Source organism: Chaetodon auriga, chromosome 16, assembly GCF_051107435.1.
Source record: "Chaetodon auriga isolate fChaAug3 chromosome 16, fChaAug3.hap1, whole genome shotgun sequence".
In the NCBI taxonomy this organism is placed as follows: Eukaryota; Metazoa; Chordata; class Actinopteri; order Chaetodontiformes; family Chaetodontidae; genus Chaetodon; species Chaetodon auriga.
In genome coordinates this window covers 10,700,187-10,714,697 of record NC_135089.1, presented here as the reverse complement: position 1 = coordinate 10,714,697, position 14,511 = coordinate 10,700,187, and the positions used below count along the sequence as shown (strand labels likewise).

Sequence of the window (14,511 nt, the reverse complement as noted above, 5' to 3'; positions counted from 1 at the left end):
CTGCTCAGTCACTCAACTTCTCACTGGTGATAATTTTACAAGATAGTTAAGTAAGATAGGTAGGAGTAAGGAGATCATTTGGCTTATTTCATGTATTACTTCCCCGGTTTTACTGCTTTTTCCTGTTTATGAGAGCTGATTTTGTGTAGTATGCGATGTCAAAGGCAAACTGGTTTAAGACAGATATAAGGTGAATTCTTTCAAGCCCCCTCCACCCAAAAAGGTTTTTTTCTTCTGTGCAGAATCATGTATGTGCAGTTTGACACTAGAAGGATGTTTCCACATTCATCTACTGAAAGTGCAAAATTTCAAAGAGACGGGCCTATGAACATGATTTGTGACATCACAAATAGTTTGGACGCCAATCCCAGTCCAGTATTCAACTTACACAAGTGTGAAACTTGAAGCCCCTTGAAGGGTGGACTTTTCAGTAAAGAAGGAAGGATCTCATGTGAAGTCGGTAAATATTTGAAATGAGATATATTTGCATAATCACAGATTGTGGATTTTTTTAAACAAGGGAGTAGAAGTAGGTGCAACGTGGACATTACAGGAAAAATATTCACTTTCATGTCATAAAGATAGCACTCTGATGTCTGTCCATTAGCTTAGCACAAAGCCTAGAAACAGGAGGGAAAACTAGCCTGCTTCTGTTCAAAGATAACGTGTATGTATCATGATATTCCACAGGCAAATATTAAAGTGGTTGGCTATCCGTCTTATCATCAAGCTCGAGTAAGTGCAAGAATTGGGCCCTTCACAATGAGGTGCTGTTGTCACTTTGCTGAACAAAGAATGACAATCAAACGACTTCAACGCTGCCGCCTTTCACTCCACTATGAGCAGTAAATATGCCCCGAATAAATGAGAGGCTGGCGTTGGAGGGAGCTGTCAGCCTTTGGTTCTAGTAAGGAAGACACAATGCTCACTTGGCAGCCATGTTGGGAGGTAATCATAAGACTGAGTGTGAGAGAGCAAGATGGATGAGAGCTGAGGAGAGGGTATGTCTGGAACATAAAGACCCCAGAGTGAACCTAGAATCCCTAACGCAGCTAAACGCTAGGCGGATTACCGCTTTATCACACTCAAGCAGACGCACTGCGCCGAACATAATCTCACAGTTCCTTGGGAATCAACATCTCCACTGTAAATTAATCCCCAAATGTGGCAGGAGTTTCTTACACAAGTATGTCCATCCGACTTGGGAAGTGTGTCCAAACAATGCAGAGTGTTCGTTTTGGTGCGTAAAACTGCCTTAATCCTGAGGAACTTCACTGATGGTGGCTGAGATGTACCGTGATTTGTTCATGCTTTTCATGAGCTTTTGTGAATACTAGTGAACATGAATTCTTCCTTAATTTCAGATGACAAGCACTGGCATCAGTCGCCTGTAAAATGTTCGTCTGCCTTTAAAACGTTAGCTGCAGATTTGATGTTGCTATCACAGGCAATTGAAAATAACAAATAAAAGACTACCAGTAGTGAATAATAGCTGAAAGTTTGTAAAGCTTCAAAATAGTTCATTAAGATGCAGTAAAGCCCTGGATCGGGACGTTTCTGCATAGTTAGGAATTATGGAGGCACGCTTTCATAAACTGAGCAAATGTAGGCCAATATGTTATTACCATGCAAGAAACTGTAAATGCTGACTTCATAGTTGCATTTGTGTGAACCCACATAATTCATGCATTAATTGGCAGGAACATAACCAGGATTTTAGAAATACTGAGGTCATTAGTAATTTCCCCAAATGCCATATCTGCCCTCAGAGGTATTTATTTGAATATTTCATATTGGTTTACTCAGTTGCCTGTTCAATTATACTTTCCATGTGTTTCATGTCTAAAGGCTGATCTACTTACTTGGCCTAAATGTAGTAACGCTGCCCACTAAATTTAAGTATACTGACTCCAAAAATACTGAAATCTAACACATTCCCTGAACATTAATTAAAACCACTGACATTTCACTCGACTCCAGTTTCATTGTTGTAGCATTTTGGGTCTTTCAGCACTAAAAGTACAACAGACCTATTAACTGTACTGCGCAATGCCTCTTCATACTGCAGCTGTGCTATTTGGTCCATATTCTTCATATCAACTGTTGTGGTCGCAGCAAAACATTAAAAATTAGGAATGATGGAGCCACCGCGGAAACAAAAACTGGAGGTATTTCTGAATGAGCGTGTGATGGTGTGAACAAGAGGCGTGGAATGAATGAGTGTGTGTCAGGGGAGGATGGCAAGAGATGCCACCCACTGTCCCGACTGTACACTTTAACTGTCAGAGGAGGTGGTCAGCCTTAATTTAGCAGTGGGCGGCTGAACACTGGGGGGGGGGCTTTGAAATCCCAGCCACCAATCAGGAATAGACACTTGTGCATCAACTGTACCGCTTCAGTGACGGCCAACCAGAGCTGGAGAGGAGGCAACTCAGCTGGTTATGTTATTATTAGAGTAAGAATAACTTAATACTACAGAGCAGCTCATATTTAGAGTGAAAAAAAGGAGAAAAAAAGACGCACACACAGGACCCAATGCGTAAAAAACAAAGTACAAACTTTATTATTCTGTCTTTACAAAGGCACAAGCCTCTTTATTCCCAAAACATTTCTCTTAAAAAAAAAAAAACAACCCAAAAAAAATAGCTTCTTGACGACCATATGCACCGACAGGTCTAACAAAAAAAAAAAAAAAAGATATACAGAGAACAGACAAGAGGAGAGAGAGAAGACAGAGCTGTGAAATGTTAAGGGAGACAAGAGATAATGACAATAGATAAACAAAGACAGCATAAAAGATCAAAAAAAAAAAAAATGTGAGGGGCAAACAGGACAAGATGTAGGACTGGACATGGAGGGAAAGGGGGATACACAGCTGTGCGGTTTTTACTCATAACCTCAAGAGCTTCAGCTGAGGAGATGCCCCTTTATGCAAAACAAGAGGCGGACTCCAGTATAGTACAGTAAGTGCTTTGTAATCTTGACCCCATTTAATGACCCCCAGCCCACCCCGCTCATCTGACAATCTGATATGTCCACGTAACGTTTCCTAACACACGGAACGGAGTGTCAAACACATACGGAAACAAAACAGTTCTGGGATTCAGCACAAAATGATCAAATGCAGATACTCAAGAGGAAAAAGCGAGCGCTCTACAAAAAGCAAATCACGCTTTCAACTTCCAGGAATCCCCGTCCTATAGTGACAAGCACTGGGAAAACGTCCCATGATTTCATTTGGCAGACGCGTCACTCTTTTCAGTGCAGCAGACATCAATATCTTTCTTTTTTTTTTTAAAGGGCAGGTCCATGACATGAATGATGATAGATGAGGTGTGTTTGATTCAACACTTTATCTGTCCAGCAGTTCAAAGCTCCATCTATGCACTGATGCAGGGGAGTCTGACGATGACTGTCACTAAACGTGTCGAGAGCCCTAAATGTGACCGCGATCTCTAAATGTACCAGGTTCAACTTGCGAAAAGTAACCTGATGAAAAAAATTAATTTTATGGAATGTTAACATGTCATTGGGGATTTTTTTCCCCACACACATCTGGCTTTAATAGTGCACACGAAGGGGCCAAAACGGTTGCAAATCTACATGTGAATCTTATGGGGAAAAGTATCAGGAGTGCTTGACTGTAATTGGTGTTGCAGATCAGCAACCTGTTCATTTTGGAGGCAACCATAAGAGAACAAACATAAGTAAGATAGACAAAATAACTGGGAATATATATTCTAACACACCCCGGGTGTTTACAAGTCTGTTTGTAAAGGATTCCAGTGGCCACCAAACGGCCCAGATCAAGTGTTCAGGTACGTCTCTCAGAGCCCAGGGCTGCGTTAAGGCTGGCTTCACAGTGCCTCCCTGCACCCACGGGTTAATTAGTAAGGCAAGCTGCTGCCTCTCTCAACCACATGTCTTAATGTCTGCCTGCCAGCCAACAGTTCCAGGCATAAAAAAAAAGCACAACGAAAGTAGAGAAACATGTAAATAACATGGCGCGCCAAACAAAGGTCACGCAAAAGGACAAATGATGTATGTAAGGAAATGCATAGAGCATATGTGGTCAGCCCAGTCACCTCCATGGCACATTCAAGCAATTTCACTGGGCATTTTCCTTGTAGTTGAAGAATATTTTGCTTTGATAGGTGTCCCAACATTTGGACAGGAAACTACACTGTTAAGGGCTAAAATGAAACCAGTCCTTAAGATTGAGGGAACAAGTGATTGTATGTCAGTCGTATTTGTATGTGTGAGTGCTGTGCGCACAAATACGTGTGCCTCAACTGCAAGGCAAAAGCTGCCGCAGACTGCCAGAGTCCGGGACACCACCGAGCCCCGCTGATTCAAAACGCTAAAAAGGTACACATACATACATACACGCACGCACGCATGCACGCACGCACACACACACACACACACACAGACACACATGCACTCACATACATACACAGAGTGGAAACCACTCAAGAGTGCCCACAGGTTAGCTTATTTAACAAGCCAGGTGCTTTTATAATCGAGAGGGGAGGGTGTCAAGAAATGTCAAAGCAGTGACTTTTTCTTTTTTTGTCAGGCCATGAGTAAAACGTAGAACATGCCAAATACATATGTGGGATTACTGGGAACCCAGCCCAGTAAAAATGGCAACAAACAAAGGAACAAAAATTAAAGGACAGAGTTGTGAACCGGTTAGCGCACTCTCTCCTCCCGAGCTTCGCCTCATTTCCTGTGAGCATCAGTCAGCCATGAAAACAGCTTTTTTCATTTTTTTCCAGTACAATCACGTTAACTTGCTGGCTGAGGGGATTCTCAGTGAAACAAAACATGAAAAAGTAGACTTCACAAGACTAAAATGACATATTCTTTCATACCAAATGCCCAAAAGATGGAACTATGAGACAGTCTTGTTGGCTCACAGTGTCTGAGCTCAGAGGAGGTTTAAAGGATGTTCGTCTTTAACGACAAATGCTCTGCTGTTGCGATGACGCCACGCTACTGGGCTCTTCACTGACTTTGCCTCCTGTTTTGTGGATCAGTCACATGGCTTCAGGGGCAAAATAAAGAGAACAGTCCCGGTGATCGATGATAATGCTGAGCAGACATTCACAATTCTAGCATCCAGTACGAGCGAGCGTTTACACATCAGTATGGTGGTCGCTCTAATGACCTTTTCTATAGATTGAAAGAACAGACGTGGGTTTGCATGTTTGAGTGAGTGAGAGCGCGGGGGGGGGGGGGGGCTAGAGATAAGCAAAGAAAAGACGCAGAAGTGACTGCATGTACGAGTGTCTAAGTGTAAACCTATTCGGGCTGCCTACGGTACAACATGTAAGAGTGCGCACTGAAACGAAGAAAAAAACAAACAAACAAACAAAAAAAGAGTGCTTCAATCTGTCTACCAGCCCTATTAATGTCCACTGAACATGAGTGCTGTGGGTTTGTCGCCTCCTGTCGCCCTGGTCTGCTTGGGCCTTTTTGTGTGTGTGAGTGTGTGTGTGTGAGTGTGTGGCGTGCGAGGCGTCACGGGCGAACTCAGGGCAGCGAGCAGTCGTCGGGCCCGTCGCTGTTTGAGGCCGTGTCTGAGCCCGCCGCGTCGGAGAGCACGCGGCCTGAAGTGACTATGACCGCCCTCCGCTGCTCCTCCTCGCCGGCGCAGCCCTTCCCCTGGGTGCCCTCGATGTGCTGGATTGCCTGGAGAAAGAGGGAGGGAGGGAAGCGGTGTCAGCGGCAACAGCGCCCTCTACTGTTCAGACCTTTCCAACAAGAACGAATCATGACTGCTTCAGACTTCTGGGTCTTACTTGAACGATGGTGTCCAGGTTCTGTCGAGATGTGGACACTGTATTGATTACGGATGCCGGGCCCATGGTTACCACGGTGACATGATGGGGCAGGGGAGGCTGGACAGGTGCAGGGACGATGACTGTGGCGTGGTGTGTCGGGGCAGGGGGGGTAGCTGGGGCCAAAACCTGGTAGAAAGGAGAAATTATTTTATATTCTTCACACCTCCACTGCACTGTGAGAGCAGACAAGAACTCTAAAGTTACACAGACTAATACACACATCAATGGGAATACAGCTGGGCAGCATATTGAACATTAACCAGGCCAGATGTTAGGTATATTTCATTAGCCTAACTGTTCTCCTGCCCTTATGTTTGGGGAAAACTTTTCTCACGGTGTGTTTTGAGCGCCCTCTAAAAATCAAGCTTACCGGGGAGCGAGTTTGGTTTTTCCTGAACTGGCGACCATAAGGAGCGCTCTGCTTTCTCACGCCACTTGCAGGTGGTGCTTTAGACCAATACAAGCTTGACCCAAAGGGAGCACAGAAGTCCAAAGCGGTATGAAAAACAAGCTCTTCCCTTTGACTTGAAATAAACAATTTCAACATTCTTTAAAAGCTGCTTGTTTCTATTCATTTTTTATGATGTTGGCGATGCTCGAACTTACGACACCCTGCAACTGAACGATCTGGAAAATGTTAGTGAGCCGACCTTTTGTGGACGTTTTGATGAATATGATGCATATCATTTATTTACCGCTTCGATAATTCTGCACAGTTGAAATGTGACTAAAGCAGATCAAGCTGCCACGAATCTGGTGTAACCACGTTAACTTTGTCCGTTCTCGCTGATGTTGATTCGTCGGTCGTGTTGCTCGGCTCTGCTTGGAGAGTCACAAAGTGTCACGTGACTGATCCAGAGCGTATCAGTCATCTTTCACTACGAGCAGCGGATGGGCAGACAGGACACGGCCATTGATTTGGCAGCGTGTTCGGTTAAAGCCGGCCTGCAGAAACAGGATACTGCGGCTGTGAGGACGGGAGACAGGCAGAGCTCATTTAACACACCGTAAATACGTCTTAGCTGTTGACAGATCTAACTCTGGACGTGGAGGAGGCCGTCAGCGCGACATCTTCAGTTCACCGCGAGATCACGTCAGGTGCGAGTTTCATAATGCAGCATGCTTTGACATGATTGGCTCAAAAGTCCACAGCTACACACAGGAGGGAGGAGGGCGGTTTGGAGCCAGCTGGATGATGCATTTAGGCTAATGAGCCCAAAATAAACAATGGTTTTCAAAATATACTGGGCTGAAAATGGTTTGTTAAAAACGGATGGATGTTTAAAAAAACCTCTGGATGTGCTGAGTGGCATCAGAGGGACAGAGTGAGGTCAAGTTAGCCATGTTCAGATTAAAAAATGACTTCATGAGCCACAGACAGACCCATTTTTACATCTATTTTACATCTAAAACGCATATTCAATGAGAAAACTTAAGGTCTAAATTTGACACCTTGCTTTAAAGGGGTATGTCATCGCTGGAGAGGGGAGTCTTTTCATAAAACTGGGCTGTCTATGCAGTAGAAAGATGCAAATATTTTTAGAAATTGGTGCTACGTGACCAGAGAAAACAGGGAAAAAAAGTGCTTTGGTGTACTCTTTTGCGCCAAAGGTAGAAAACCTACAACGTCCAGAATGCATTGTGCCAAAAGGGACCACTAAACAGTGCCGTATTCTGTTTTGGTGCGTTTGTGTTTGGTCACAAACTTTCTTGTATTATATCCCTGCATCAAATTTCGTTGTGAAAAGCTCCATCTCTGCTTCAGCCTGATGTTTGTGTATTGGATCTTGTACAATATACTTAGAAAAAAGTGAAATTTATCAGCACACGAGCGCGATTCTCAGAAGGACTCCACTGTTTATGTGTGAGTCAGACTCATATGCAAATGCCTCCAACCTGTGGGCTGTGAGCCGGAGTGAGGTCCCTCTCCAGCTGCTTGTGCTGCTGCAGATGAACAAGGCTCTGTGTTTGGGCCTGCTGATCCTGGACCTGCTGGGCGATCGCCTTCAGTTTCTCTGGGTACAACTGGGCATCCAGCGAACGCATCTGCCACATAGGGCAGAGGATAAAGTGCGAGTTAGCGACCCCGGAGCGACGACTTGAAGCGGTCTGACGTTGTGCTTCGCGCTCTGGGTGACCCTTACCTGATCTTCCAGCATCATCCTGACCGAACGCTCTTTCTCCAGCTGCTGCCTTAACTCGATCATCTCCCTCCTCAAGTCCTCAGTCTTCTCCTCCTCAAGGATGTCCGGTGAGCCAATCCCTTCGTCTTTCTCCTCCGCACGCCTCCTCTTTGGGGAGGAGCCACTTAACTCCTGGGGAGAGCAAAGAGCGATTAGTAATCTGTAGAGGAGCACTAGGAGTGATGATGCTGAGAGGCAGAAAAGCCTGTTAGCGGCGTCGTTCACGGTTTCAGGTGAGGTGATGGTTTACTTGTATGATTCGTTTGAGCTGACTGTTCTGCTGCAATAGCCGCGTCTTCTCCTGCTCCAAAGTGAAAATGTACTCTGCTGTCTGTTGCAGGATGGCAGCCTGGAAAAGGGGGGGGGGGAGAGGAAGAATAACGTTACAGGTTTGTTACGAAGGCGAGTTCAGACCCTCACAGCTCCATCTAACTCATCACCTAATTCAGCTCTCGCTTTGTGACCCACCTTACTGAGCTTCTCTCCATCGCTGTGTGGGATGAGTGTTTTAAGCGACTGGAATCCAGCATTGATGCTCTGCATACGCCGACGCTCGTTGCTGTTGGCAATCTCTCTGCGGATTCGCCTCTCTTGGTCCCGGGCTGTTTCTGGGGTCAGAGGAATGTTGGCCAGACTACAGGGGGAGGCATAGGGGGAAAGCACACATCAGGAATATCTCCTTTACCACAGAGCTAGAACCATAGAACATGACATACGCGCGTTGTTTCCGTACCAAACACTGACTTGTTTATTAACATCTAGTCCAGGTTAATGGTAAACGACAAACTCCACAGCTATTTAGAGCGCAGTTGTTTTTTACGTCCACCAATCACCACTTTTCTGTGCGTCTATGAATGAAATGTTTAAGAATCTAAAGTATTGGTACACAGGAGAGCATATTGGCATATAGCAGAAGAATCAGGGCTGCAGCCTTTGACAATTATGCCACAAAGCTCTGGATATCTTTAAAAGAAAGCTCAAAACTCTTCACCTTAGTTTTGACTAACTTTCACTTTCCCGACACAGGGCTGAAACTCGTCTCGCGCTCATGCACCGCTGCACGGCCCAAGCACACAAACTTTGCATTTTGCTTGATTTTATGCGTTCTACGTGCTCTACTTTATTGCCATTATGCAGCCGGATTTATTTTTCCGCATTGTGTTCGTCTCCTTATTCTATTTTCATTCTTATTTTAACTATCACTATCAAGTCGGTTTCATCCTCCGTCTTATTTTACATTCGTTTTCACGCCTGCTTTCACGTTCGTTCTACGTCTTTTTTATGTGAAGCACTTGGTGCGTGTGATTTATTTGCTGTGAAGCACTTCGAGCTGCATTTCTTGTATAAAAAATAAAACTCATTATTATGACCATAGGTGCTGTGATCCAGGGTTACATATTGTGCGCTTGTTTTAAACCCCATATTGCCCTGCAAACACGAGCTGAAGCGTCGTTGTGCAGATGCAAAGTCATTTCTCACCAGGCGTTAAAGTGTTGCATTAATATGCACGCATTGTAATCCCAGTTGTGTTTTTGTACTGACATTTCACAAAACTCCTTACAAGCACCACACATGGAAAAAAGGTGTCTTTTCCAATTAGCAGTAACTCGAGTCGAATGTTTCTCTGAGATGTAATTATACGCTAAACACAGAGGCTGTTGCTATTTCCACCCCAAAACTGCGGTGAAAAGACAAAATATGCTGTAATTCAGCTGAGGGGAAATTCTAAGCGGACTTCCTCAAACACACTCTGTATCGAGCTCAGTATCTCTGGGACCCTCTCTAGCCAAGCTCTTATCTGTACTGACTCAGCTGCCTCAGTGCAAACACTGGGAACAATTGTGCAGACACAGATGAGAAAAGGAGTGTGTGTGTGTGTGTGTGTGTGTGTGTGTGTGTGTGTGTGTGTGTGTGTGTGCGGACTCAGTCGCACAGACGCACCAACATTGCAGCGGCACATCCAGCAAACACATGCACTGCCAAAACATGACCAACCGGGCCTGGTCTATCACACAAACACAAACCCCTACAGAGGCACAGACTGGGCCCCAATTAGCGTAGATTAAAGCTTAAAACAGGAGTTTAAGTATCAGGCAACTACATAGAGCTGAACCAGCTGGTCTATCAATTGATTAATGGCTGAAATCAGAAATTCATTCTGCATGCAGGTCGATAAACAATACAAAACACAAGAAAATGATGCTGACAGATTCTCAAATGTGACAATTTGCTGCTTTCTTGTCATTAATGATAGTAAATTAAATATCTTCTAGTTTTTCCAGTGTTGGTCAAACAATAATAATAGGTTTTAAGAAACCACGTTGAACTCTATTGGAAATAGTTATGGGCATTTTTCCCTCTTTTTTCAGGCATTTATAGTCTAAACAATAAAGCAAAGTATTAAACGATAATGAAAATAAACACTAGCTGTGGGGCAAAGTGCAAACAATTGGCTTCTATTCTTATTAGTCATTACAGTAGTAACACGACTTAACATAGTTGTTTTAAAGACATGCAAATATATTTATCAAGTTGTTTAATATTTAATAAAGGCTCTACAGACTACTCAATTTGTCTCCTTTCCATTAATTTTAAGTACATTATGCATCTGAAATCAGTCTGTGTTACATTTGGGTAATTTCCTTCGCTGTGGACCAACTATCTGCAGACTCACAATGAGGAATTTAACAATAAATAAAAGGACTACATTTCCCAGACTGCTCGCGTCACGACCAGCAGGCAGCAGCAACAGCAGCGGATCCCTCCGCCTCCCTCTTCACACAGGGCTGCGGACGTATCGAAGGGCCTTCCGCGACATACACACCCCCTTATTAATAACACCACTTTTAATTTTCCTGCCTCCCCGCGAACGTCAAATGTCCCTTTACCGGACACACTGGAGGAAATGTAACTACAACGGGCCAAATAAACCCCCTTCGTCCCCACAGTGCCCGACACCACCTCCGTGCTCCAAGCAGACTTTTCGCGTCCTCCGCCATTATAACAATGCGGCAGGCAGCATGGCAGAGGTGCGGGATGAAAAGACGCAGTGGAGGCGACTCGATAGCGCGAACAAGACGCAGAGAAACACCTCTAAAACTGTCGCCACGTCGAATATGGGTGATTTTGGCAGCAGCTGTACATTTTCACGTTACAAGTAAACGAAAACGGTGCGCCATAAACAGGAAACAAACGCCAGACCCCCTCAACACTTAAAGCAGAAGCCACAAGCATGGCCGCACTACCCACAATAACTTCGGATCGCTTTGAGGGAAATCGGCAGCTCCAACGGTGTGTGCGGCAAAAATAGACCCTTTCACACTGTGTGACACTCGCTCGTATAACCATTCCCTTTCTTATGCAAATCACAGCACCTATAAGTGACAGCGGGGTGGTAATTTAAGGATAAATAGAGCAGGGATGCGCTCCGGAGCGAGGTAGCAGCGTGGTGTGCACGAACCACGTGGTTTATGTTTGCTAGCCACAAAATACATCGATTTCGCAGTCAAATGTACGAAATAACATGACGGGGAGGATGCTGCGGTCCCAGCCGGAGCCCCGACATGCTCAGACACAATGTAATGTCACTGTTTGGTGGCAATTACAGCCCGCAGCTGCCCGTGAGCGGGTCGTGTACACAATAACAGATCAGATGAAGCATGTTTCCTCAGCGCCGTCGCTAAGTGCGTGTACTCCGCACAGATGTCTCAGAATAAGACACGCAGCGCGCTGGGTGAAGCGCACATTTCGTGGACATACATACCTACAAAGACCTCCAATCACTTCTTTCTCCGTTTTCCTGAAATGTTGCAAGGAGGGCACCTTCTGAGCGGGTACCATGAAATACTCCATGCTCGCCTCTCGCCAGTTTGGTCCCCCCCCAAAAAAAAAACCAAAAAAAAAAAAAAACAGCAAACAGTCTCCGTAGAATAAAAGACAAATGATGACGTTAGAGAGCAGAAATCCCGTTATCCAACGCGGGTTGAACCCTCATATCTGTCCCTCGGCTGTGTAATGTAGTAGTTTCAGGCTGCCGAGAGTTGTAATGTTACTCGACTTCCAGCTGATGGGGTTCCCTCGTTGTGTGTGGCGCTCTACCTCTCTCTCTCTTTCTCTCTCCCTCCCCTTTGCTTTCTCTCTGCATGACCGTGTGTGTGTGTGTGTGTGTGTGTGTGTGTGTGTGTATGCAGCTGATCGGATGGCTTTCAAGGCGGGAAACAGCTGGTAGGAGTCACACTGCACTACCAAAAGCCTCCTTCCGCAGAGACGGGGGACTGCATGTAAACAAAGGACTATTTAGCGCAGAAATAGGCTCCACCGACCAGAGAAGGTAAAGGGGGTTATCTGCCTTTAATAGGAATTACAACAACAACAACAAAAGGAAGAGCTAATTGATAACTGAAAACGCGGTAAAGCGTGGAGTTAATCCTCCTCCAGTCGGTGATTATAATAATATATAAACAAAAATCTTTTTCCCTTGCTTCAGTTTAATTGATGCTCTTTTTTTTTTTTTTTCTAAAGACCGGCTGTAATTTTAACCCATAAACATTTAAAGCATCCCCAAAATGAAGGTGAGCATGTAATTATAGGCTGTGATCATAGCGCCTGGGGTCATCTTTATGTGGCAATAGCCCAAATGTTGTTTTTTTCATTTTATTCAGATTGCACCCTGACAGATAAGTAGCCTAAATAAAGAGCGGGACAACTACAGGGGCGGATACTCTCAGCAGCTGCGATAAGCGAACAACAGGGATCAGCTGACGGGCTGGCAGAGCTGCACAGCAACAGCGCACCGGGGAGGGCTTTTAGGGACAGGCTGCTGGCCGGCGCACCGCGCGGCTGGACGTGCATGTTGTGCACCATTTTGGGTGTAACAGTGATTGTACAGGAGGATGCATTATAGTAACCTAATTTAGTGGGTTTAACAGAGGCTGCGACGCGCCTGCAGGGAATCCAGACACAAAATGGGAGCGGTGACTTTTTGTTTTTTTTGCACCCGGAAATGTGGCAACCTGCAGCGGTGTCTTTGTGGAGGCGCATGCTGACATGTTCGCTTTTATTAATTAGTCTGCCTCACTGGTGTATTTACATAATGACATCTTGATGTTGACGTCTGCTGTTGATTTATGGACGACATTCACTTGCAAGAACCCGCGGCAGTGATTTGCAGGAGGACTCATGCGAAACTTTGTATTTAAATGTAATAAGCCCGTAGAATTAAATAGGAAAACAATAGAAGATAGAACACAAAATGCCTATTTGTTGACATAACTGGTGAATCTCATCATATGCCGTATGTGTACAGTTAACAGTACTGTAGACTATATTGTAACCTGTCAAAACTATGGATTATACTTCATGCACATGATCGTTTGTCCCACTACTTGTTCTTTATTACAAGTTGCCAAATGTCCTCCTACAGCCCGGACAATGGTACACATTTTGACCTGCAGCCTACAAAACAGCAGTTTAGGTCAAATCCAGATCACAGAATGATTGAAACCACATGCAATACATCAATGCATATTTCTGCTCCACGCAACAGCTGCGAAATGTATTAATGGTGAATTAAAATACTTAAATCCTTAACGGCCCTGTCAATGCCTCCAAAACAAGCAGACAAAAGAAAATGCAAACCTGAGCTGTTGAAGTTGAAACAAAAGTCCAAAATGTGACTTTCAAACGAATCAAAGGAAAGAAATTTATCGACTTGATCTTTATTTCATAAATATTGGATGGTTAGAGAGTTATTGCTTTCCCTTAGAATTTAAGTATAAGGCTGGGCAAACCAGTTCTTAATAATGAATAAAGTCTCTGAGGGCTCCTGGCTTAATTAAATCCTCTCCCAGGCCACTGTATGCCCTCTAGTGGTCGTATGGTGAAAAGGCAAAGTGGCTTGTGGTGCTCAGTTCTGCACCTCAGCATCAGAGACTGGATGCCACAAGGCGGACAAAACAGAAACATGCCACAATGAAAAACAGCAGCCTTGTCACTCATGCAGCACCAGTTTAGTCTAAATGGTAACAATCTTTGCTAATTTCCTTTAAAAAAAACTTGTTTAAAAGCAGTCGTGATGGTCTCAAAGGGTTTTCAGATGTGTGAAAGCTGGCACCTGCTGCTACTTGAAATTCACCTAAAAACATGCCTCACATGTTGGATAGCTGTGTAATAGTGAGCTGCAGCGATGGTGCAGCAGTCATAGATGTTACAACAGTAAAAGCATGAGGACGTGTGCCACACAGGAAAACTGCATGAGCAAACAGGAAGTGTCAACAGGACTGATGCACATTTCACCGCACACCAGATTTCTAATAGCTATTCCTTATTTCTACTGTACATTAGATAAGACAGTGGTGAACAGGATATATGAACAATAACAAACAGATCCTATAAGCCCTCAAACTGAATCGACATGCCTGAACAGCTCAACAACATTGTAACGATTGTGTTGAAGTGCAAAGTACATTTAAGTGTGATTT

General features: G+C 44.5%; 1 protein-coding gene across 3 annotated transcripts; it reads right to left on the bottom strand.

Annotated features, from left to right (window-relative positions):
* Positions 1-2,531: 2,531 nt before the first annotated feature.
* Positions 2,532-12,232, bottom strand: tfap4 (transcription factor AP-4 (activating enhancer binding protein 4)). Of its 3 annotated transcripts, none has more exons than XM_076753187.1 (7): positions 11,796-12,232; positions 8,501-8,666; positions 8,283-8,381; positions 7,994-8,164; positions 7,746-7,895; positions 5,808-5,975; positions 2,532-5,697 (listed from the first exon to the last, which is right to left on the bottom strand). In XM_076753187.1, exons 1-7 carry the CDS (start codon positions 11,882-11,884, stop codon positions 5,539-5,541), a joined length of 1,002 nt encoding a protein of 333 aa, XP_076609302.1. In that variant the 5' UTR covers positions 11,885-12,232; the 3' UTR covers positions 2,532-5,538. The 3 variants fall into 3 exon arrangements, with proteins under 3 accessions (XP_076609302.1, XP_076609303.1, XP_076609304.1); XM_076753188.1 differs by having other exon boundaries at positions 2,538-5,697; positions 7,746-7,874; positions 11,796-12,120; XM_076753189.1 differs by lacking the exon at positions 7,746-7,895 and having other exon boundaries at positions 2,538-5,697; positions 11,796-12,076.
* Positions 12,233-14,511: the final 2,279 nt, after the last annotated feature.